This window comes from Prionailurus viverrinus, chromosome A2 (genome assembly GCF_022837055.1).
Source record: "Prionailurus viverrinus isolate Anna chromosome A2, UM_Priviv_1.0, whole genome shotgun sequence".
Taxonomy (NCBI): domain Eukaryota; kingdom Metazoa; phylum Chordata; class Mammalia; order Carnivora; family Felidae; genus Prionailurus; species Prionailurus viverrinus.
Genome location: NC_062562.1, coordinates 38,975,387 through 38,999,035, shown reverse-complemented (window position 1 = coordinate 38,999,035; position 23,649 = coordinate 38,975,387). Strand labels below are relative to the sequence as shown.

The window sequence follows — 23,649 nt, the reverse complement described above, 5'->3', positions numbered from 1 at the left end:
GATGATAATTTTGCATTGGTCCAAAAGCTTGGTTTAACCGGTGGTGGTTTCTGTCGCTAAAAGTTAATCAGCAGACTTTGCTGGAAGCTCTTGGTGTGTGTGGTGGCGATTTAGACCCCTTGCCACCCACGGTAGCGTGAGGTCCGTGTGTATATTGATGGAGAAGTTGCTTTGAATCCATAGCTTATATTTAATTGGCTGTTCCCCGGGGTGTTGCTTTCAGGCCCCGGCTGAAAAACGTGGACAGGAGCACCGCACAGCAGTTGGCAGTGACTGTGGGCAACGTCACCGTCATTATCACAGACTTTAAGGAAAAGACTCGCTCCTCCTCGACCTCCTCATCCACAGTGACCTCCAGTGCAGGGTCAGAACAGCAGAACCAGAGCAGCTCGGGGTCAGAGAGCACAGACAAGGGCTCCTCCCGTTCCTCCACGCCAAAGGGCGACATGTCAGCAGTAAATGATGAATCTTTCTGAAATTGCACATGGAATTGTGAAAACTATGAATCAGGGTATGAAATTCAAATCCTCCACCTGCCCATGCTGCTTGCACCCCCTGGAGAATCTTCTGTGGACATCGGCCTCTTAGTGAAGCTGCCAGGATGATTTCTGCTTGCCATGGGCATCTGGCCACCAAGGAATTTCGCACCCTGACGATTACTCTTGACACTTTTATGTATTCCATTGTTTTATATGATTTTCCTAACAATCATTTATAATTGGATGTGCTCCTGAATCTACTTTTTATAAAAAAAAAAAAAATCTGCTGTGCACAATTTTCCATGTACATGACAACTGGTTTTTTGTTTTTGTTTTGTTGGGGGTGGGGCGGGGGGGGGGCTGGGTGGGGGAGGGAACTTTTATTTATTGTGTTCACAGACTCCATCCTTTCAGCATATCCTTTTAAGTTTAGTTCTTTCTTCCAGCTATACTATGTACTATCAGTTTTGATATAACTATATATATATAAATATAAAATTATATATAAAGGGTTATTTGAAACCAATCCATGGCAACGCTGGTGCTTGATACACTGTGAAGTGAATACAACATTGAACAGTTACAGATCTGGGACAGTCCCTTCTAGGAAAGTGCTGAAATTAAATTAAAATCAGTCCTACATGAAGTATGTTCCAACCCACGTGGGAACTTGACTCTCATCTGTCTAAAGAGTACTGGACGATATAAAAATATATATTTTTTACACAATGTGATCTCAGTTTTCAAGACTGCTCCAGATAGCCTGCATTTGCAATGGAATAACTGACAAATCACAAATGGTTTAGTTGGGAGGGCTTTGAAGACGATTCAAAAGTAACTAAACTAGCTCCAGAATGCCAAGTATTCGTGTAAGTTCCGGTTACATGTTAGCATTGCTGTTCTTACATAAGCACTCATGAAAATATGGTATTCTGTAACTCGAATTCCATCCATTTTCCAGACCTCCACTCATGTCTGAGGTAAATCTCTTAGTTTCAGGACTGAAACTGTCTAACCTATATTTTTGGTCCATACAAGAAGCAACTCCCTATTACCACTTTGCACGTGACATTGCAGTCGTGGTTTTTGTAATTGAAGTTGGTTTGCCTTGTGTCCTCTCCTTTTCCTTACCCTGCCAATTTAGTTTATGAGAATTCTTCTTCCTTCTTAAAACCTACTCTTGTTTGTTTTTGACTGAACCAAGGTTATCAAACGCACATCCAGTCCCGACATGGAGTATTTACAGTGTTTAGAGACATTTCTCGATTCCCTGCTGTGGGAACGTGGTGAATGGTTTAAGCATTAGCAGCCAGAATTGCAGGGAAAGTTCAGACTTCCTGCGAGCGTGTGATCTTTGTCTTTTTCAACATTTCTGTTCCCTTATTTTTCACTGTCTTGCAAAAACAAAACAAAAAACAAAGACCACTAACATGATTCCACCCCCTCCTTGTTTTTCAAATGTGTTGTTTTGCTTTGTTTGGATTTCGGGTCTCTTGCGTTTGACTCTTACGTTCATATCCACGCGGTCTGTAGGCTTCAGAGTCATTTCAAACATGGGAACTTGGTGTCACCTTCCTTTATTTGATCATACTGAAGGACTCACAGGAGGGCAGCGATTTGTGATGAAGTGCCACATTGTGGGGTGAAAAACCTGGTTTGCTTAAGAACAGAAGTACCTGTCTATGGAGGCAACGAGTAAAAAGAAACAATTAACAGCTTGATTTGAGTAGCCAAGAGGAAAGGTTCCTTTCACATTTACATTAAAACTATTCGGTAGTCACTGGTGTGCCGTAATTTAAATTCTGTCCTCAAAGGTGTAGGCTGTAAAGCAGTGCTATTTGTTGCTGTGCTCCTATTCTCAAATGCATGGACAATTGTTCCCCTCTTTTTAAAATGATGCTTGTATCTGGGATGCAAGCTATGCTCTCTTTTTAAATACATTTTTAAAGTATTTATTAATGAACCAAAGGAAATCAGATGCTTTCTGTAAGCATCAGAATATATAATCCATAGTGATTTGACTATGAATTTTAAATCCACATTTTAATATTAGTGGGATATTGCAAAGACATTCCTTCTAAAGTTTTAATATTCCTTTTATTAAGGGTCTCAGGGAGGGTAAATTAGTCAGCCATATTTATTTTCCAGAGATGTAAGGAATTGCTACGTTTTCTAATTACCTTTTTAAGAAAATTTAAATGCCACCAAACTCGTGGGTTGCACTGCTTTTTGAACCAATAAGTGTTGGTATGCACTTTGTTCAGAAACACTGTGTACTTTCTCAAAATTCGTTTCATGTAAAGTGATTGGACCCCTAGATTAGTGGAAAGAGCTGATGAACCAGCTACTCATAGGCTGCTAATTAATTCATCGCCAGTGTCTTGGTTTTTCAGTTTTGCCTCCGTGATAAAGAATAGAGGAAAGGATTGGGAGGGGTGAAGGCAGGGAGGGTTGCTTTCAAACAGGTAAGGTGAAATTGGCATTTTGCTAGAAACTGCAGCTAACACTGGGACTTCTCGACAGTCACATGCCGTTGGGCCAGTCCTCCAGCTGCTGTGGTGTATCCTGTTGAGGTAGTGAAGTGGTGGGGACTCTACACTTTTAATTTCCGAAATTGAAGACATCCCTCAGGCATGTATTCTGGAAATGGAATTCCTATAACTTCTGCATTTGCAGTTTGCCCTACAACTAGTAGGCAGCGCATAAAAACACTAGTGTAGTTTATAAAGATATATATTAAAAGAGGACCAGAAATACTTGGTATTCAGTGGCACAGTAAGCAGGTTATAAAAACAAAACAAACAAAAGCACAGTGTTACGCTTGCAAGTTTCCATTTGTTTTCATACCACACGCTCTATCACACTCGTGCGTGCGCACACACGACAGAGCTTCCCCAGCGTGCTCTGCTTGAGTCATGCAGTTTAAAAAAAAAAAAGGGAAAGACATCTTGACACCCACAAAATATTCTGATCAAACCTTTCAGTTTCAATCTGGATCTTTAAAAACATTGGCAGAAGCTTCTGTGAGTTTAGTTCCACTAAGATGTCTCACCTGCCTTATCAAGACCATTCTCAGTCTACTTTTTTAAGCTACCGTATCTTAAATTATTGAAAATTTATTAATTGCTGAATATATAATAACCTTTGCTTGTATGTAACCGAAAATGGTTTAAGAGCCAACATTTAGAGTATGACAATGGAGCTGAACAGTTTTTAATGCGCAAGCAGTTCTGTTCTTGTGTATGACTTGTAACCTTAATTTACTGTGTAAAGATGGTTACATTATTTCCTTAGCTTTGTTTGTTGGAGACAAATAGAGAATGCTTGTTAAGTATGTCAAAACATAATCTTATCTTGTGAATTTTTGTTAATGTATTATACGAGCTATATTTTTCATTTGCCCAGAAAGACAGCTTGTATAACGCTTTTGGAAGTTTCTGCTCTGTAACGTCTTTAGAGCTGACAGTCTGTTAGGTTTGTTTTTTTCTTCATGCTAAAGTGTCAGTTGGTGGTTTTGTGAACTGGTCAGAAATTCACAGGTCTTAAATGTTTTGGGGAAATTTATATTGGACACTGCTCTTTGTCTAGCAAATAAAAGATGTTAATATATTCCTGTTACTGGCATGTGCACGACTATGTTATTAGAAGCCACTTTATCATTTTCCTGCTTTAAATAGAAATGTCTATTTATGAATTCTGCTTGTAGTTTTTTCACAAATAAAATAGTAAAATTTACACTGAAATCTTTATTTCCTTGTGTATAGATTTTAGCCTTAGGAAAATGGTTCCATTTTGTACTCGGATTTTTAGCTCGCGGGTTATTTCCAGTGGGAACAGGAGGCCAAGAGCGCAAGTTGGTTTAGGTGTGCATATCTCAAAGCTGCAACAGCAAACCTAACTGAACAAAAAGAACGTCCATATTTGGGAAGAAAACCATCTTAATGTGTCTAAGCTCATCCTTTGAGATCGGTTATAGCGATTTAAAAAGAGATGGCGGCTGACAACAGTTTGGTGGCTCGCCGCAAACTGTCAGAAGACAACCCATTTCTGGCCAACTGCAGTTAGGTAAATTGTCACTCCGATGTAAACAAGTGCAGTGTCAGACCTGAAGGCCACACACACAAAGCTTGCCGCGTGCTAGGGAGACCACTGCTGAGTGGCCGCAGCGGTCGCTGTGCCCTTCCAGAGGATACGAAAACCACTTGAAACGCTTCAGGATGCACCCGATTACTCTTCTTTGTCCTGAGTTTGCACTTGGACTAGCACTGAAAGGAACACGGTGTAACATGGTGCAGGACCCCCAACTGGAAAATGGGTTCGTCCTGACGAAAGGAAACTAAGAAAGCTGCGTTCTCCTTGGTCCTTAATTGCCGGTACGGAGTGTCACCCAAGTCTGGCTCCTCAGAAGTCTCAGAAAGGATCTGGAAGGGTGTAAGGGCAGGGATCAGATGGCGTCTCCTGTTTCCCAGCGGCTATTGTGGCTATAGACAGGCGATTGGTTGTACCCCCTACCTCTCTGCTTTCTTTGGTGTCTGAGGAGTCCTGCGTGAGGGTCCCCGCTGCTGGTGGCCCTGGCTCCACCCTTTGAGGAGGATGGCAGCTGCCTCGCATAGATAGAGGCGTACAGCAAGAAGTTGGATCCTTTCTGGCCGTAAGGACAAGAGGGAAGGGAGACAATGGCTCCTTCCCTCTTGTCCTCGGCTAAACGCTGTGTCGACGCGTCCAGACCCCCACTGAGGAACACCGTGGCTGAGGTGTGACACCGACATGGTATAGACGCTGGCTGAATTCATCCTGGTCAAGGATAGGATGATCCCTGAAGCCAGAAGGCACCCAGGCTTATGCTCTGCTCTCACAATCCTGTGACGTGGCAACCGGCCAGCCTCTGCCTGGGGCAGCAAGGAGATGAGGGGTGTCAGGGAGGCCTTTGGTCTGTCTCGTCCCTGATCTCCGAGCGGTTCTGAAGAGCTACTCCGAAACCTTAACATCCCGGGAAGGAAAGGTTCAGAACCATCCTCTTGATCAAGGTCCTGCTTGTTAATTGTCAAAGAAGCCAAGATCTGTTCTGGCCGCTCCTAATAGTGTTTGTCAGGAAGGTGCAGTCTTTTCCCTAGCAGTCGGAGTTCTGTGAAGTGCGATAGACACGGACCACTGAATACTGCAGGGGAGGCTCTGATTTTTCTAGAAAAGGTCATAGGACATGTCTGGAAAGAGAGAGGAAGGGGCTCAGGGCAGGTTCAGGTCAGGGCAGACCCTGAAGCGAAAGTAGATATCCAGGTGTCATGTTCTGCCTGGGAAACCTGCCTTTTCTCCAGGCATTCATCACAAGGCTGCGACGGGGAGCTCACTGTAGGGCACCTGGGGACTGGGTGTTTCTAGTCCCAATGACAGATCCAGTGCTTTGCCAGAACACAGCTAAGGGGGATAAGCACGTGGATGCAGACTGAAATTGGCCCCCTCCTGCTGGTGCTTTTGACCTAGACCTGGCATTCAAGTGACCACACCCCCACCTGTTCCCCCATCTGGAGCTGTGCCAGACCTCACTAATCACTCACAGTACTGTCTTTTCAGCTGAATTCAGACTCCAAAGCCTCAACACAGCTCTACAGTCTTCGTGACCCCGTGTTCCTGTGTGGTAAAACTCATTTGCCATTCCTTCCCTGGACCAAACCCATCCAAAGCAACTGGGGGACTCTACAAGGCTGACTTAGTCAACTCTTCCGTTGTGGAGCCCTCCCTGGGGCCATAGGGATTCTCAATGGAAGGCTGGCTGAGAGACTTGAAGGAGTCCGGAAAGAAGGAAACTAAATATCCAACACCAACTTTTCGAAAACCTCCGCTTTCCTGTTTAAAATGGGACCAGAGGAGGCGGCCAGTGCCAAGCATTGTAGCTTTAAATGCCAGACCCAAAGGCCTGCTGGCAGTGATGGGTGTAGCCATGTAGGCCAGACCAGGACCTGCCCAGGCTGTCGCACCGGTTCTGCCAACCCCAGGGACTCTCAAATAACAGGGCAAAACACCAAACGGATGTGATTCCTGGAAACAGCAAGGCTCATGCTGGGAGTCAGAGCTGTGGAAGGCTGCCACCTCTACCTGACTTTGTGGGTGACTGTGGGCAAGTCAGCCTCCCTAGGCTCATTTTCCTCATCTCAGAAACAAACCTTACTCTGCCCAGGTCTCCGCCCCCCCCCCCCGCCCCCGCCCCCAGGGTTGCTTCTATTTTGTCGTGGTTTTAATAAGTGGGACAACTTTATTTCCTGGACGTTCGCTATAATGCTTCGCTGATGGCAACACTGGGAATGAGAAAGGTTTGGTTTGTGATTGTTTTATCTTTTTATATTTTATGTTATATACCTCCCCCCCCCCCCATCCCCCCGGCCCTGGCCCAGAGCAATCTGGCAAAGGCCACATGTAAATCAAGTCCGGTGGTATTTTTGACAGCTGCTTGGTGTTTCTGTATCTACACACAGTGTTACAATGAATATGGCTTCTCTTCATTAAAAGTTTGATTTTTTTAAAATGATGTTCACTGTCCTGTTATTACCAAAAAAGAAGTTTAGAGTCAGTGGGAGAATTAGAGAGCCACAGGATGCCTGGCATCATGACAGTAGATTACTAAGCATCGGTTGTGGATTACACACACATATATTGTACCTGCATGCATATGTGTCTATACGTGTGTATGTCATAAGTGTATACGCACATGTGTACTGATGGGGAGTGGGGCTTTTCATTCGTGCATAAATGTCACGAGCTCCTGGCACAGAGAAGTTTGAGCTACAATCCATTAGATCGGCCCCAAATACGCTCATGGAGAGTGAATTGTAGATGAGAACCATTTTTTCAGCCTGAGTAATTCAGCCATCACAGCAGCCCCAGAAGGAGGAGAGCTCCGTGCAGGGGAGCAAGGCAGATATATAAATTGTATTCATTGCCTCTTCACGTTTAAAGAAATTTGTACCCGTTTGGAGAAGTCTACAGTAGAGTTATCTCATTGGCTGGAATTATAACAATCTGCCAGAGTGGAAAATGTGTGAAGGGGAGGCATTCCCAAGAGGCAAGACCCTCTAATAAATGGTACTGTAACGTTCCAAGTGACTCCTGTGTGCAGAGATCATCCTGACAATGCAAACAAATAGACTAATAAGAGGGAGAACCGCCGGCACCTCCATTCATCCCGAACCCATCAGCAGCCACTGGTGGACGAAGGGGCCAGCTTGCCTGTGTGGCCGGCGAGACGTGGGGACCACTTCGGTGGCTGCTGAGTAGAGGCCGAGGGCCGACAACGTCTGGGCTTGCTACTCTTCCGTAGAAGCCCCGTGAATCCCTAGTGGGGATTTACCCTCGAAGAGCACTGTGTACACCAGGAACAGCGGGTGTGAGTGGCGGGTCCTGGGAACCACAGTTGCGTGGGACCCTTTTTTATGTTCCCAGCTCTGTGACAATCCCTCACTTCATCCTGACTCTGTAAATCCCTTCTGTGCAACGTGGAGCGACATCACCGTAGCAAAATTTATTTACATAGCAAGAACACACTTTCTTGGTACTGTGTTTAGCGCCTAGTATTAACTCACTTAATCCGCACAGAAACATTATGGAATATAGTCAGGATGGGCACACGACAGCCCGTGGGCCACATCCTTCCCCACTGCCTGTATTTGTACAGCCCATGAGTTCAGAATGGATTTTACATTTTTAAGTGGTTGAAATTTTTAAAGAATGATATTTGTGATGAAAAATATATGAAATTCAGATTTCAGCATCTATAAATAAAGTTTTATTGGCACACAGCCACACCCGTTCGTTCGTTCACGTGCTGTCTGTGGCTGCTTTCCTGCTACAAAGGCAGAGTGGAATTGTTGCAGTGGAGACCGTGTGGGCCACAGAGCCTAAAATATTTATTATCTGGCCCCTCGGAGAAAAAAATGTACTACTTCCTGGAATACACTGCCGTCTGTCACATTCTATGAGGTAAGCACTGACATAGCCCTCAGTGTCTAGAAGGGTTACTGGCAGTCTGTGCTGGATAAATGGTTGTGGAATGAAGAAATCGCTGCCTGCCTGTTTTACAAATGAGGCAACTGGAGCACGGAGATCTTAAGGAACTTGCCCAAGGCCACCCAGCTAGTAAGTGGAGGAATTGGGATTTGAATCAAGGCTGTCTAATTCAGAGTTTAGTCTTCAAGAGGCTGAATGGGCAGCTTCCTCCAAAGTATGTTCCTAGAACTCGAGTTAGGCCAGATGCCTGGCTGTGGCCAAATACATTTGGTTGAAGTCCTGTTTAATACAGAAGCCCTCTTGGAGTTTCACAGTGATCATTAGTATATCAAAGGCTCTGAGAAGTCCTGCTGGAAAGAAACCCATTTCACTTTCTTTAATATGGTGTTTTAAAAATGTATTCCACCAACTAACGTAACTCTGGGGGGAGCGTTTGTGAAAAGACTGTAGTTAAGACCTACTGGGCCTCTCTGTGGCCGTTAGAAAATGATTGAGCCTCTCTGAACCTTGGCTTCTTTCTCTGGAGAACGGTAACACAAAGGTCTCGTGAGCTAGAGTTCCCGGCTCCTCCTAGATACCTACAAAATCTCAGTTCCCTGCTCCACAGGGTGACTCCGCATCGGGCACACCCGCCATTTCCTACCTTTGAGGCCACGTGCGGACCACAGTAGCTTTGCAAAGGGGTGGCTCGCGTCACCTCCCGGTGCCCATGAGTTACAAGGATAGGACCATTCAGAGCCATAACAGGGAGCCCCCACCGCAGGAGAGAGAAGCCGCGGGGAGAGCGGGCTCCAGCCAGTGCGAGCCAGCAGCGTGGCCCAGGCCCTGGCCAGCCCGTGCGCTCCGCCTCGGAGGTTTCTCCTCCGACCCACTCTGAGCAGATCTAACGGTGCGCCCTGGCTGTCAGCTGGACTCTGGATTCCGCTCTCATCTCAGTCACACTCCTGCTTGAGTGAGTCGTTCTTGACTCCCCCGACGCCGGAAGCCTTTGTTCCCGGCAGCAGGTGAGGCTTCCGCGGCCTCTTGACATGACCGTCCACTTCGGGGTCTGAGAAAGTCCCCTCCGCCCGCATCCCAGACATCTGAAGATGCGGCTTAATAGAGTCCGGTGCCGCGAAGGAGGGCTGTGGGGGCTCCTGGCCTGCGGGAGGCTGCCGCGCCAAGGGCCCCGGGGGCAAGCGGACAGGCCGCGAATGGGTCCAGGGAGGGGGGGCCGGGGTGGCGGAAGGGGTCGGGAGAACGGGGTGGGGATTGATCCGGGGATGGGGAAGGTGGGGGGACGGGGAAGGTGGGGGGACGGGAAAGGGGCCCGGGACAGGACTGGGGACGGAGAAGGGGAAGGGGGCAGGGAAAGGGTGGAGCCGGAGAGGCCAGTGGGCTCGCAGGAGCGGCCGGACCGCAGTGTCCTCGCCCGAAGCGTGGTGCGGCCAAGTCCTCCGGCCGCGTGTTTAAGAATGAAGCGCAAGAACTGGCGGACTCGCTGCCGGGTGGACGCACCCCCCTTTTTCTGGCCGGAGGGCCCGCCACTTCCCGCCGCCGCCCGGGCCTGCAGCCTCGTTCGGGAGGGGAGGGGGAGGGGTGGAGGCACAGCGGGCAGAGAGCGGGTGCCCGGGCCCAGCAGTTAGTTGGCAGATAGGGCCCAAGGCCCTCCCACGCGCGCTCCTGAGCGCCCCTAAAAGCATGGAACCAACCGTGTGAACTGCTCCGTGGACACCAGCACTGACCAAAGGGCCTAGTTCCAAGACAGCAATCTAGCTGCAAGCCTCACCCCCTTCCCGGAGTCCTCCCCACAGGGAAGATTCTGGCTTGGCCTTCTAACGCTTGGAGAACAGCCTCTCCCATTTCAGGGCCACCGGTAGAGCTGGGGCGGGCATCCCAAGAGGCAGCAGGCCCTTTGTGGGGAGCCCAGTTGGGGGCCAGCCCTGTCTCCACCCTCTGCGTTTGAGGGCTTAACCTCTTGTTTCCTGAGTTTTGTATGCCTCTGCTTGGCTGTTTTCTCTTGTTTGTCAGATGTCAGCATATTTATTTACTTTCACTCTGCCCACCCTTTGCCTGCAAGGAGCCCACCCTGAAAAGGAGTCTGACCTGACCTCCCGTTAAACAACCGTCACAGACCGAAGGCAAACACGACAGTCCTTACACCTTGACAACCGTTGCCCAGTGTTGCAAAGTGCACGGCCTGAAATGAGTCTGATTAGAAGGGCCAGGGCCGTATTTGAATATAAGAACAAGGGTATCTTCCAGTTATGCAGTAGACGCTCTTTTTTTTTTTTTTTTTAACGTTTATTCATTTTTGAGAGAGAGACAGGCTGCGAGTGGGGGAGGGCTAGAGAGTGAAGGAGACACAGAACCTGAGGCAGACTCCAGGGTCCCAGCTGTCAGCACAGAGCCCGACACGGGGCTCAAACCCACGAACTGTGAGATCATGACCTGAGCTGAAGTCAGACCCTTAACCGACTGAGCCAGCCAGGTGCCCTTATGCAGTAGAGACTCTTAATGTCCTTGAATGATGGGAGGCAGGCCAGCATGCTTTAATTTTGCCTGATTCTTCAGGCTGCTGGCTTGGAACTTTAAGGTGATGGCTGGAACTGACAGTCACCATGGACCATGAGGTCATCTTAAGGATGGAAGCTACCTATTGAGGACAGGAAGAGCTGAAAGATAGAGCCTGGGTCCCTGATGACACCTTAGAGCTGTCATCCCCAGGCGCCCTGCCTAGCCTCTGACCCCTATTGGTGAGACATAAACTTCTCTTTTATTTAAACCACTATGTATTAGTTAGGGCTCTCCAGAGAAAGAAGGAGACGTGTATATATCTCCACTGCAGGCCAAGAAGGATCCAAACAACTTGGGCATGACTCTGACTTCTCTTCCTATAAATGACTTTCTCCCTGAAGAAAAAAGCATCCCTTCCCCAACACAGGATAGCGATGTATCATCTCCTCTAGGCTGGGTGCCACAGGGAGGGGCAGCAGATATTTTGAGCATTAACTAGTCTACCATACCATTTTACCAGACTATAAGAACATAAACAGAGATTGACCAGGAATTAGAACTAACTCCCAACTTCACTTCCTGCATTCCAGTCCCTTCACCCTTCACCCTCCCATATCCAAGGAGAGACTCCGAGCAGAAAAACCTGGTTTCCCATTCTGGCTGTATTGTTAAAAGTGGTAGCGAACTGAAGCCAGGTGGAGGCACCTGGAACTTTGGGCGAGCCAGGCTGACAATTAATCCCGCTTCACGTTCCCAGTCACCTCTTTGTTTCAGTCCACCTCCTCCAAAGTGAAACCTGGGAAATGGTCCTCAAGTTGGGGAATTCCGTGGTCTGAGGTTTTGGGTTGGGGAAGGAATGAGGTTTCAGTTACGCATTTAATTGCATCTGCTCTGGAAGGTCTTTGTGTGAGTCTGGTCCATATCTGGAGCCCTTGATGGCAAGTCTCCTGTGTGATCCAAAGCCAGGATCCGTAAGAAGCGTGTGTGTCACCAAAGTCCACCATTAGCCTGTGTCTTTATGCCCTTAATCCTGCCCTTTACATCAAGACAATTTAACGCACAGTTGGATGCTCCCTAGATACACCGTAATGCACATAGCCATAGTCTAAAGAATCTCCCGGATCAAGTCATGTTAGGTGTTATGGTTTGAATTGTGTTCCTCCCAAATTCATATGTTGAAGCTCCAACTCCCAAAGTGAACTGTTTGGAGATAGAGTCTTTAAAGACATATGTAAGGGGGGGCCCCCATGGGTGGCTCAGTCGGTTGGGCGTCCAACTTCAGCTCAGGTCATGATCTCACGGTCCATGAGTTCGAGCCCCGCTTCAGGCTCTGTGATGACAGCTCGGAGCCTGGGGCCTGCTTCTGATTCTGTGTCTCCATCTCTCTGGCCCTCCCCTGCTCACATTCAATCTCACTCTCTCTCTCAAAAATAAATAAACATTAAAAAAAAAATTTTAAAGACATATGTAAGGTTAAGTGAGGTGGTAAGGGTGGCTCCCTTAAGGGGACTGATGTCCTTATAAGAAGAGGTAGAGATACCGGAGACCTCACTCTCTCACCGCGCACAGAGCAAAGGCCATGCGAGGCCACAAGAAGGCAGCTGTCTGCAGAGACCATCCCTGCTGCAGGTGTCTAGATCTTAGACTTCTGGCCTCCGGAACTGTGAACAAATAAATATCTGTTTTTTAAGCCACCCAATCGGTGGTATTTAGTTATGCATCCCTAGAGGATTAGTCCATTAAGAGTTACAGCAGTCTAAACTTCCAGTCCTGCTTCCGTTCTCTTCCATTTCCTTTTTCTCAGAGGAAACTCTTTTTTATTCCTTATCACTATTTGGTATTTCTTTTCATACGTCACAATCATGCCCAGTGGGTTCTTTCCTGTTTTCCATCTTGCGTGTTACCTCTTAATTTCTACTATGGGAGATAAGATTTTAGCTCTTTCCTTCTGCCCATTTTCAGTCTACAAACATAGACTTCTCCCTGACCCCGGACCCACTGTCTGTATAGCATATTTGATTAGATCAGCATCAGCATTTATATTATTTTGACTATATACGTAAGTGTATATCACAGTGGAGTTTTATGGTAAAATTGTGATTACTTTGTCTTTCCTGCACAATTTTTTTTTTCTGAAGTTAGTATTTTTTTGTCTGCTTATTTCTCTCTGCATTTATCACCAGTTCAAAACCAAACATGCATAGGCTTAGTCAGGGCCCTGGTCATACGGAGCATATCACTGAGAGGTTTCCACCCGAGGGCTCTACATGAAAGGGCTTTTGAGAGAGGTGTGGACTTGGGTGGAGAGGTACCCACAGACGTTAGCAACAGTGGGAAGCCATTACCAGTGCCAGGCCTGAAGGGCAAAGAGGGGAAAGAGGCTTACCGGAGCCTAGAGCATTTACAGCTCTGCAAGAGAAGCAGCTTTGCAGGATTTGTGGTTGGGGAGGGATAAAGTAGCCACTGCCAAAAAGGTGGCATCAAAGCAGGCCGGGAGGAGCGTGAAATACACTTGACCCCCCCTTGCTTCATCCCCTCTCATCTCCTGCCAATGCTACTCAATAGCCAGCCCGACAGGAAGCCGAGCTCGAGGGAGCTCAAAACTGGCAATCCACGGGGATAGCCTCCTGAAACTGCCAGTCAGAAAAGGGAGGAAATGCAGGGTGGAGGGGGAAGACGAGGCTAGCTGGCCTGTGGGCTCGATGCTTGCCAACAGATTCATTGGCTTTAGGTGTCCTCGTTTCAGCTTCTTGAAGACATCTCTTCTAGTGTCTCCCGACCTGTCCCCATCCAGGCCGAGCACGGCTCTCACAGTGGGACCTCCCTTGACTACCACCCTGGTATGTCCCTCTCTTCTCTGTTGTATCTCCTGTTTCCTGTCATCCCGGTTTTCCTCTTTGTTGTTTTACTTCCTCGTTTTGGTGGAGCTCATCCTCCAGTAGCTTCCTGAGAAAGGATGTGGGGTGGGTGGGGGGGGGCTCTATTCTTTGAGACCTTTCAAGACCAACGATGTCTGCATTCTTCCTTCATACCCACCTTGTACACTCCCCTGGAAGTCATTTTCCTTCCTCACATCTGGTGACACTGATGAGAAGCCTCAAGCTTTCTGGTTCCCGATCCTGCACATGGGACCTATTTTTTTCTCTCTGGACATTTAAAGAAGCTTTTCTGGGGGCTCCTGGCTGGCTCAGTGGGTAGAGCATGTGACTCTTGATCCCAAGGTTGTGAGTTTGAGCCCCATGTTGGATGCAACAGCCAACATAAAATCTAAAATAAAATAAAATAATAAAATAGCATAAAATAACATAACATAAAATAAAGAAGCTCTTTTGTGTCCCCAGTACACTGATACCTCATGACTATGCTCTTTGGGGTGGATCTATTTTCACAACTGTGCTGAATGCCCACTGGATGCTTTCAATCCCCAAATTCAAATCGTTCAGTGTTGGGAAATTTCCTTAAACTATTGCATTGATGACTTCATTTTCTCTACTTTTTCTTTCTGGAACTTCTGTTATCCAGATACTGTACCTCCTCTGATTTTCTTGTGATTTCTGTTTGTGTTCTTTTCATGCTTTCGGGTTTTTTTAAAAAAAAAAACAACCTCATGCTATGGGCTGAATTGTGTCCCCCAAAATATGCTGAACTCCTAACCCCCAGTGTCTGTGAGTGTGGCCTTATTTGGAAATAGGGTCTTTGCAGAGCTAATCAAGTTAAAGTGAAATCAATAGGGTAGGTCTTAATCCAATATGACTGGCATCATTATTGCAGGGGCAATCTGGACACAGACACAGAGAGAACGCCAGTCGAAATGAAGACAGAGATTGGAATGATATATCTACAAGCCGTGGGACACCAAAAATTGCCAGCAAACCCCCAGAATGGAGGAGAGAGGTAAGGAACAGATTCTCCTTGTAGAGTCCTCGGAGAGAACTAATCTCTGCCAGTACCTTGATTTTTGACTTCTGGCCTCCAGAACTGTGAGATGGTAAATTTCTATTTCTTTAAGTACCCCAGTCTGTGGTACTTGGTTAGAGCCGCCCTAGGAAACGAATACACCTCATCTTTGCCTTCCATTTCTTCTATTAAGTTCTTCATTTCTTATATCATGTTTCCCATTTCCACGGGCCATTCTTTTGTTGTTCTGTACACTTCTGTTTTGTCATTTCAGCCTCTTATTTCATGCCTGCAATATATTTTCTCATTGGAGAAAATTAATGATGATTTAAAGCTTTCTTTTCTCAGACTAGTCTGCTGTTGTTAAGTTCCTTGTTTTATGTCCTGTTAAAGGCTCTTCTCAGGTGTCTCTAAATCCTATGGAGAGGCAAGCTAAGGCTGAAAACACCAAGCCAAGGATAGAACTTGTTAAAGATAGAGGGCTGTGGGGGAACTCTTTTTTGGGGGAACCCCAAATGTAAATGTAAATATCTTTAGTTTTTTTCCACTTTGTGTTCGTCAGACCCTTCCAAATTCCTGCTGGAGGTAGAGACTGGGGAGCAGTCTGGGGCCTCAGCCTTCATCATGGACAGTCCCATATCCTCTGTGTCACACTCTTCAGGAAATAAACCTTCTTTCTTAAGGGGAGTGGAGGAGGGCTGGATGCCCTGCATCCTGGAGTGAGGGGTGACCCAGGGAGCAGATATGGGAAGCCATCTGCTTTTCTTGCTGGCTTTTAACTTATTTTCCTTATTCGGTCCTCGCCACCCTTCACCTGCCCTTCTAGAATTACATGAGTAATGAGTTCCTGACTTTTGGAGGATTTGGTTGGTTTTGTTGGCTTTTGCATGTTGGCTTAGATTTGGCTTTCAGCAGGCACTGGCTACCTCCCCGTCTGCTTCCCAGCCTAAAGTATTTTCTTTTATTGTGTCCTCTTCATTCTCTCAGACCTGTGGTTTCTTGCAAAAAACAAAACAAAATAAAAGAACTTTTACTCCAGTTCAGATGGTGACCAAGAGGGAACAAAATGGTATGTGTGTTCAATGCTCTGTCTTTATCTGAAAGCCTCAAGATCTCTTTTTAAAACTAATTTTCACCATTGTAATATAAAAACAATAAACTAGGAATAGAAGAGAACTTCCTCAAATTGATGAAAGATATCTATGAAAAACCCACATCAAACTACATGGTGAAAGACTACTTTCCCCCTTAGATCAGGAGCAAGACAAAGATGTCTGCTCTTACCAATTTTATTCAACATCGTACTGAGATTTCTAGCTAGGCTAATTAGGCAAGAAAATGAGACAAGAGGCATCCAGATTGGAAATACATAAGTAAAATTATCTTTATTTGCAATTGGCATGATCTTATACATAGAAAATCCTAAGGAATCCACAAAACGCTATTGCAGCGAAGTTCAGCAAGATTGCAGAATAAAGGTCAGTATTTAAAAACCAACTGTATTTCTATCTACCAACAAGGAACAATCTGAAAATAAAATTAAGAAAATTCCATTTTACAAGAGCATTAAAAAGAATAAAATACTTAAAAAGGATATGTTTAACAGAAGAAATGTAAAACCTATATGCTGAAAACTATAAAATATTGTTGAAAGAGACAAAAGAAGGCCCAAATAAATGGAAAGATATCCCATGTTCATGGATCAGAAATTTAATATTGTTAAGATGGCAATACTCCCCCATGATCTACAGACATAATGCAATCCCTATCAAAATCTCAGTTGGCTTCTTTGCAGAAATTGACAAGCTTATCCTAAAATTCACACAGAAATGTAAAAGACCCAGAATAGCTAAAACAATCTTTTTAAAAGCAACAAAATCAAAGCACTCACACTTCTTATATTAAAAACAATACAGGGCAAAAATAATCAGGATATTGTGATACTGGCATAAGGATAGATCTATAGATCAATGGCATAGAATTGAGAATTCAGAAATAAACCCTCACATTTACAATCAATTGATTTTTTTTTAAGTTTATTTATTTATTTTGAGAGAGAGAATGACAAGCAAGGTGCAGTGACAGTGCAGAGCCCCACATGGGGCTCAAACTTATGAACCTGTGAGATCAGGACCTGAGCTGAAATCAAGAGATGGAAGCTTAACTGACTGAGCCACCCAGATGCCCCTACAATCAATTGATTTTAGACAACTGTGACAAAACAATTGAACAAAGAAAGAATAGTCTTTTTGATAAATGCTGCTGGGATAACTGGGTGTCTACATGCAAAAGAACAAAGCTGGACACCTTACATCACACCATATACATACACAATTAATTCAAAATGGATCAAAGACTAATATAAGAGCAAGAAAACACAGGAGTAAATCTTCATAAACCTTGGATCAGGTAATGATTTCTTACATATGATGCCAAAAGCGAAAGCAACCAAAGAAACAATGATAAATTGGAGTCCATAAAAATTAAAACCTTTCATGCTTCGGAGGATACCATCAAAAAAGTGAAAAGAAAGGCACCTGGGTGGCTCAGTCAGTTGAACATCCGACTTCAGCTCAGGTCATGATCTCACGGTTCGTGGGTTCAAACCTCAGGTCTGCCTTTGCGCTTTCAGTGCTGAGCCTGCTTTAGATTCTCTGTCTTCCTCTGTCTCTGTCCTTCTCCCGCCTCTCTCTCTCTCACTCACTCTTGAAAATAAATAAATATTTTTAAAAAATTTTTAAAAAGTAAAGACACTCATAGAATGGGAGAAAATATTCACAACTGATATATTTGATAAGGGACTTTATAGAATATATAAAGATCTCTTACAAGTCAATTATAAAAAGAGAACGCAATTAACAATTGGGCAAAAGATCTGAATAGACATTTTCCCAATATATTCATGCAAATAGCCAATAAGCATGTGAAACGACGCTTATATGATTAACCATCAGAGAAACGCAAATCAAAACCGTGTTGAGATACACTCCTTGGGATGGCCATAATAAAAAAGATGGAGAATCAAAAGTGTTGGTGAGAATGTAAAATTGTGTAGCGATTTTGGAAAATAGTCTGGAAGTTCTTCAAAAAGTTAAGCATGGAGTTACCCTACAGCAAGCCCAGCAAATCCTGGGTACATACCAAAGAAATGAAAACAGGAAAACATGTTCACAGATATTCTTAGCAGGATTTTTTATAATATCCAAAAAGTGAACGAAAACCCCCCACAAATATCCATCACCTGATGAATGGGTAAGTAAGACTCAATATATCCATAGAATTTCCAGTGTTAGCAAAAAAAAGAAACAAAGTACTGATACATATTACAACATGGATGAACCTTGAAAATATTATTCTGAGTGAAAGGAGCCAGACACAAATTTCATATATTTTATGATTCTACTGATATGAAATGTCTAAGAGTTAGCAAATTTATAGAGACATGGAAAGTGACTGTGAAAGACTACAGGGTTTCCTTTGGGATGATGAAATGTTCTGAAGTTGATTTGGGCGATGCCTGCACAACTCTGTGAATATGCTAAAAATCATTGAATTGTAAATTCTACTGTTTGAATTGTGTAACATGTGAGTCATGTATAAATAAAATTATTGTTAAAAAGCACCAAATTTAGGGGCGCCCGGGTGGCTCAGTGAGTTAAGCATCTAACTCTTGAATTCAGCTTGGGTCATGATCTCGTGGTTGTGAGATCGAGCCCCATGTCGGCTTCTGTGCTAAGCATGGAGCCTGCTTGGGATTCTCTCTCTCCCTCTGCCCTTCCCCACACACACTCTCTTATACTCTCTCTCTCTCAAAAAAAAAAAAAAGAAAAGAAAAAAGAAAATAGGCGCCAAATTTAGTGGTGACTGGTGGCTGTTGGTAGAGCATGTGACTCTTGATCTCAGGGTTGTGACTTCAAGCCCCACGTGGGAGGTAGAGATTACTTAAAAAATTATGGGGCGCCTGGGTGGCGCAGTCGGTTAAGCGTCCGACTTCAGCCAGGTCACGATCTCGCGGTCCGTGAGTTCGAGCCCCGCGTCGGGCTCTGGGCTGATGGCTCAGAGCCTGGAGCCTGTTTCCGATTCTGTGTCTCCCTCTCTCTCTGCCCCTCCCCGGTTCATGCTCTGTCTCTCTCTGTCCCAAAAATAAATAAACGTTGAAAAAAAAAAAAAAAATTTAAAAAAAAAAAATTAACAACAACACCCACTTTTAACTGTCTTGGCATCTGAATTTCTACTACGAACCTTTATGTTGATGTTGGAAGTAGACGGGCTATGCATTACAAATCAGCGCAGTGATACTACAGATTGGGATGTAGGTAGTGGGGGGTCATGGACATAGGTTCAGCCAGACATGAGGGGCCTTAGGCATGCCTGTTACTTATCAGCTATGCAGTCTTGGAGGAGTGACTTAACCTCTTCCAGCCTCAGTTTCATAGTCAGTGAAACGAGATTAATAATAGAACCTGAAGAAGGGATTTTATGCTTGTCGTCCAAGCCCTGGGAAATAGACTCTAGGAAACACTGAGATGCTTCTTGCCAATCTTCTACCCGGGAAGAATGTATTGGAGGGATACCTGAAGCAGGACTCCTTTGGTTGCAAAAGACAGACAGCAAAACACAGCAGGTAAGCAAACAAAGGGAATGAATTGCTTTGTGACGCTAAGAAATCCAGCGGTAGCTTCAGGCATGGCTAGATCCTGGGGCTTAAATGATAGCACCTTTCCCTCTTTCCCTTGCTCCCTCTATGGTAGTCTTTGAGCATGAGGACTCTGGAGCTAGATTCCCTGGATTTGAATCTCACTTGTTTTGTGACCTTGGGCAAGTTACTTAACCTTCCTGTGCCTCGTTTTCCTAATCTGTATAGAATCAGGATGTGATAACAGAGTACTGACCTCAGAGGAAAGCTGTGGGGATTCAGGGGGGTAATATATGTAACATGTTTAGAATAGTGCTTGCCAGAGTCAATAATATATAAGTATTTAACTATTATTATTATTATTATCATTGGGATTTATTTTGTGGTTCAGCTGCAGCTGGGAACACTCCATCGGGCAAGAACATTGATTCCTAGAAGCTTAGTTGTATATTCTCGTAGGGCAGAATAATTTTTTTTTTCTTTTAAAGAGGAGGACTATCTTTAAACACTAGCTCTGCGTCCTAGGGAATTTGGGTCACGTGCCCATCCGCGACCCAAACGGAGGGATGCAGTCCTCTGATTGGCCCAGCCACGATGCCCAGGGTCCAGGCAGACAAAAACCAGTCTTGCCCACATCTACTGTAAGGAAGTTTTCCAAGCACGGCTGGAGAGAACAGAAGCCTTCCGGGAAGGCTGCAACGGGGCCATGGCAAGCTCTGGGCACAGCTAACGGTGGGGAACGGGCTCAGCCTGGGTGCTGGGGCCCTACTCTGTACCATGCCAGGAAAATGAGGCCTCTCAGGCTTGAGGCTGAGGAATGCCATGTGGTATGCATTACCTACCAAGTAATAGACCGTTTACCTTCTCCGGAGCTGGGAGCAAACAGACCTAATTGGTGTAGCCACTGGAATATTGGATGTCTCTCATTGTGGTCCCAGAACTCGAGACCCTCTTACTTTTGCAACCAGGACAACATGTTGAAAAGATGGTGGTCTTCAATCTAAATGGAAAAAGCAACAAAACCACATTTTAGAAGGTTTTGGGTGGTTTGAAGTGGTTTCTGGTTAATCCCAGCTCCATCAGGCCATCTGAGAGATTTGCTGCATCTGGGGGCCGCTAGAATGAGGAAATGATTTCGCTAAGCCAGCCTGAGTCTGCATTCCCAAATATGGAGTTCAAGGACTCATCTTGGAGAAAATGAAACAGAAGCTTCCAACAAAGGGTTCTTAGAAGTCGGTTTGTAATTAACCTTTCTGTGTAACATGAGATTTCTGAATTAAATGGAGGGGAAAAAAATAGATTCATTTTTTTTTTACAAATAACAGATACTGGTAAACAGCAGTTCCAATGTGCTTTACAGAACATTGATTACCATATGCTGGGGATATTAGTCGACAGCCATGTCTAAACTAATCCAATCTACCTCTTCTTTTTAATTCGGGTTTTCTGCTATACTTGACAAACAGGCTGGGCCTCGTGGGGTTCTGCTGGGAGGCAATGCCCAGCTTCTTAAGCCTGGGGCTCAGGCACCACGGGGAGGCCCTGGCTTCAGAACCTGCCCTCATTTAATCTATGACTTCGAGGACTTGTCTCCAAACCATAATTGAATTCCCATTTGATCTGCTTGACCTCAGCTTCCCACAGAGCCAATTCCCAGTGGGCAGAGTGTGGCTGGGCCCGGGAAGCGGCAGGGGTTTCCACCTGTGCCCTCTCGGGCAGGACGTGGCCTCCGGATAAATCTCATTTGGCCCACCAGGGTTGAAAAATGGTTTTGAATGTGAATGCCTTCAGATGTGCATTCGTCTGCTATGGCTGCTGTAACCAGGTACCGCAGACCAGGAAGGGGGGGATGCTTAAACAGCAGAAATGTATGATTTCACAGCTTGGGGGCTGGGAGTCCAAGATCAAGGTACTGGCAGGGGTCCTTCTGAGTGAGGGCTGTGGGGGAAGGATCTGTGCCAGGCCCCCTGTCCTTGGCTATTTTCTCTCTGTGTGCCTTCACATGGTCTCCCCTCTGTGTGTGTTTGTCTCTGTGTCTAAATTTGCTCTTTTTATAAGGACACCAGACATATTGGACTAGGGCCCATCCTAACAATCTCATCTTAATCTGCAAAGACCCTATCGCCTAATAAGATCACATTCTGAGGTACTGGGGGTTAGCACTTGAACCTATGAATTTTGAGGGACTACAATTCAGCCTATAATAGATGCCATGGGGCTTCATTTTGCCACGGTCTCTTTTACTCACTAGTGCCTTACGTTGGGTGCCTTTTACAAATTTTATTTCCTCCTGGCCTCTGTATGCTTTGGGATTGCGGCTCTGCTCCCCTTAGTTCTTTCATTCATCCATTCACTCATGTATTCAATCAACAAACATAATAGTACCTCGTTTGCAAGATTGCTGGGAAAATTAGATAACGTGTTTATATTTTTAGCTCAACATCTGGCATATAGAAGACATTCAATCGCGTTTATTCATCCATTCATTTACCAATATTTATCAAGCACCACTGAATGCCAGGAATAGGGCTGGGCTGTGCATGCAAAGCCAGGCAAGTGTCTCCACCCCTGGAGTTTAAACTGAAGTAGAAGAGGCAGCCTTGCTCCAGGAGCCCCAGCTGAAGCGTGTGAACAACCGTGGTCCGTGCTCTGTTAAGCTGGGGGCAAGAGTCTGGTGAACACAGCGCTGGAGCAGAGAGGGGCAGGAAGACACACGATGGGCTCCTGGGGATGGGCCATGCAGAGCTGTGGCCTCCAGAAGGCAGCGAGCTTCTTCCGAGTGTACGGATGGGGCTATGGTAGCTTTTCAGTGGAGGGAGACACGTTCAGAGCAGCGGTGCAGGGATGAGGTTGGCGTGAGGTGAGAAGGGGTTCCAGGAGAGCCCCTGGGAAGCTGCAGCAGGTGCCCTGAGGTGTGTGTGTGGCAGGGGAGATGCCTGCTTGGCCTGGAGCGGGGGTGTAGGGACGGGCAGAAGTGGTTGGCTTCGGGAGATTAAGCGGAAACTTGACAGATCGGGGTGGGGGGAGACGGGTTGGTGGGAGGGTGTGGGGAGGTGCCCAGGATGCACTATCTTGCAGACCTGGCCAGGGGGGTGTGGCTCCAGCTGAGAAAAGCAAGAGGCTCTGGTTTGTAAGGGCATGTTGAGTTTGAGGCAGAGGAATCTGGACCTGATAAAGCATGAAGAGTTACTGTCACTATTTATTCGTTCATTCCACAAATATTTATGGAACACTTGTGCACAGTGAGGGGAGTGTGGATGTCAGGGATACCCCAGTAAGCGATTCAAAGTGCCTTAGGCAATGGACATTCTAACGGGGAGATGGCAGCAGGCACCGGAGCACACAGGTAAGATCACTGTGATAAGGAAATAAGGCCAGGTGAGGCGAAAGGGAGCATGGGGAGCCACCTAAGTTGGAGTGGACGTGATAGGCCTCTCTGGAGAGGTGACAAGCGAGCTGCAGCCTGATTGGGAGAGTGAGCTGGATGCGAAAACCTTGGAGAAAAACGTCCCAGGTGGAGGACACAGCGTGTGCAAAGGCCCGGAGGAGGGAGAGGAAGGTTCAGGATGAGGGAGTAAGCATCAGGGCCCAGATCAGGCACGGACTCAGAGGCTAACACAAAACATTTGCATTTTCCCCCCCACGAGCTGCAAAAAGCCATTCAAGAAAAGCAAGGGACTGCCGCGTTTGAACAAACCAAAGTAGAATTCTGGGGACTCTGCCCATATATTCCCCTTTCTGCTTCCCTTGGTTTGAGCTGAGTTTTGGTCACTTGGATCCCAAGGGTCTTGATAAACACATCTGGGAAGAAAAACTTTTCTGGGGGGCATGTGTTGAGATCCAAGGATCACAGAATGCTAGAGCTGGATGGGGCCTCAGGGATGAGCCAGGTGAGGAGTGTTCCCACTGCTCCCAGGGGGGACTCAGGCGGGCCAAGACCTAGGCCTCTCTCATCTGGAACAGCTGCTCCTGCACTGGATTGACCCAGGGCATTTTACCTGTGCTTCCACCCATTGTGTCCTCGCCTCAAATTGGGAACCACTGAGCTGACTGTAAGCTACTCTTTTACAGATGGGTCGACTGAGGCCCAGGGAGATTAGTGAATGTCTGAGGCCATGCAGCTGGGAAGAGAAGATTGCCTGC

At 45.9% G+C, this 23,649-nt stretch overlaps 1 protein-coding gene across 1 annotated transcript in view; it reads left to right on the top strand.

The window, feature by feature from the left end:
- Positions 1-4,228, top strand: part of RYBP (RING1 and YY1 binding protein) — an 86,168-nt gene extending 81,940 nt beyond the window's left edge. Inside the window, exon 5 of the mRNA XM_047849522.1 lies at positions 224-4,228. Within this exon, the coding sequence (XP_047705478.1) occupies positions 224-476 (253 nt within the window). The 3' untranslated portion in view covers positions 477-4,228. The remainder of the gene's footprint in view (positions 1-223) is intronic.
- The last annotated feature ends 19,421 nt before the right edge of the window (positions 4,229-23,649 follow it).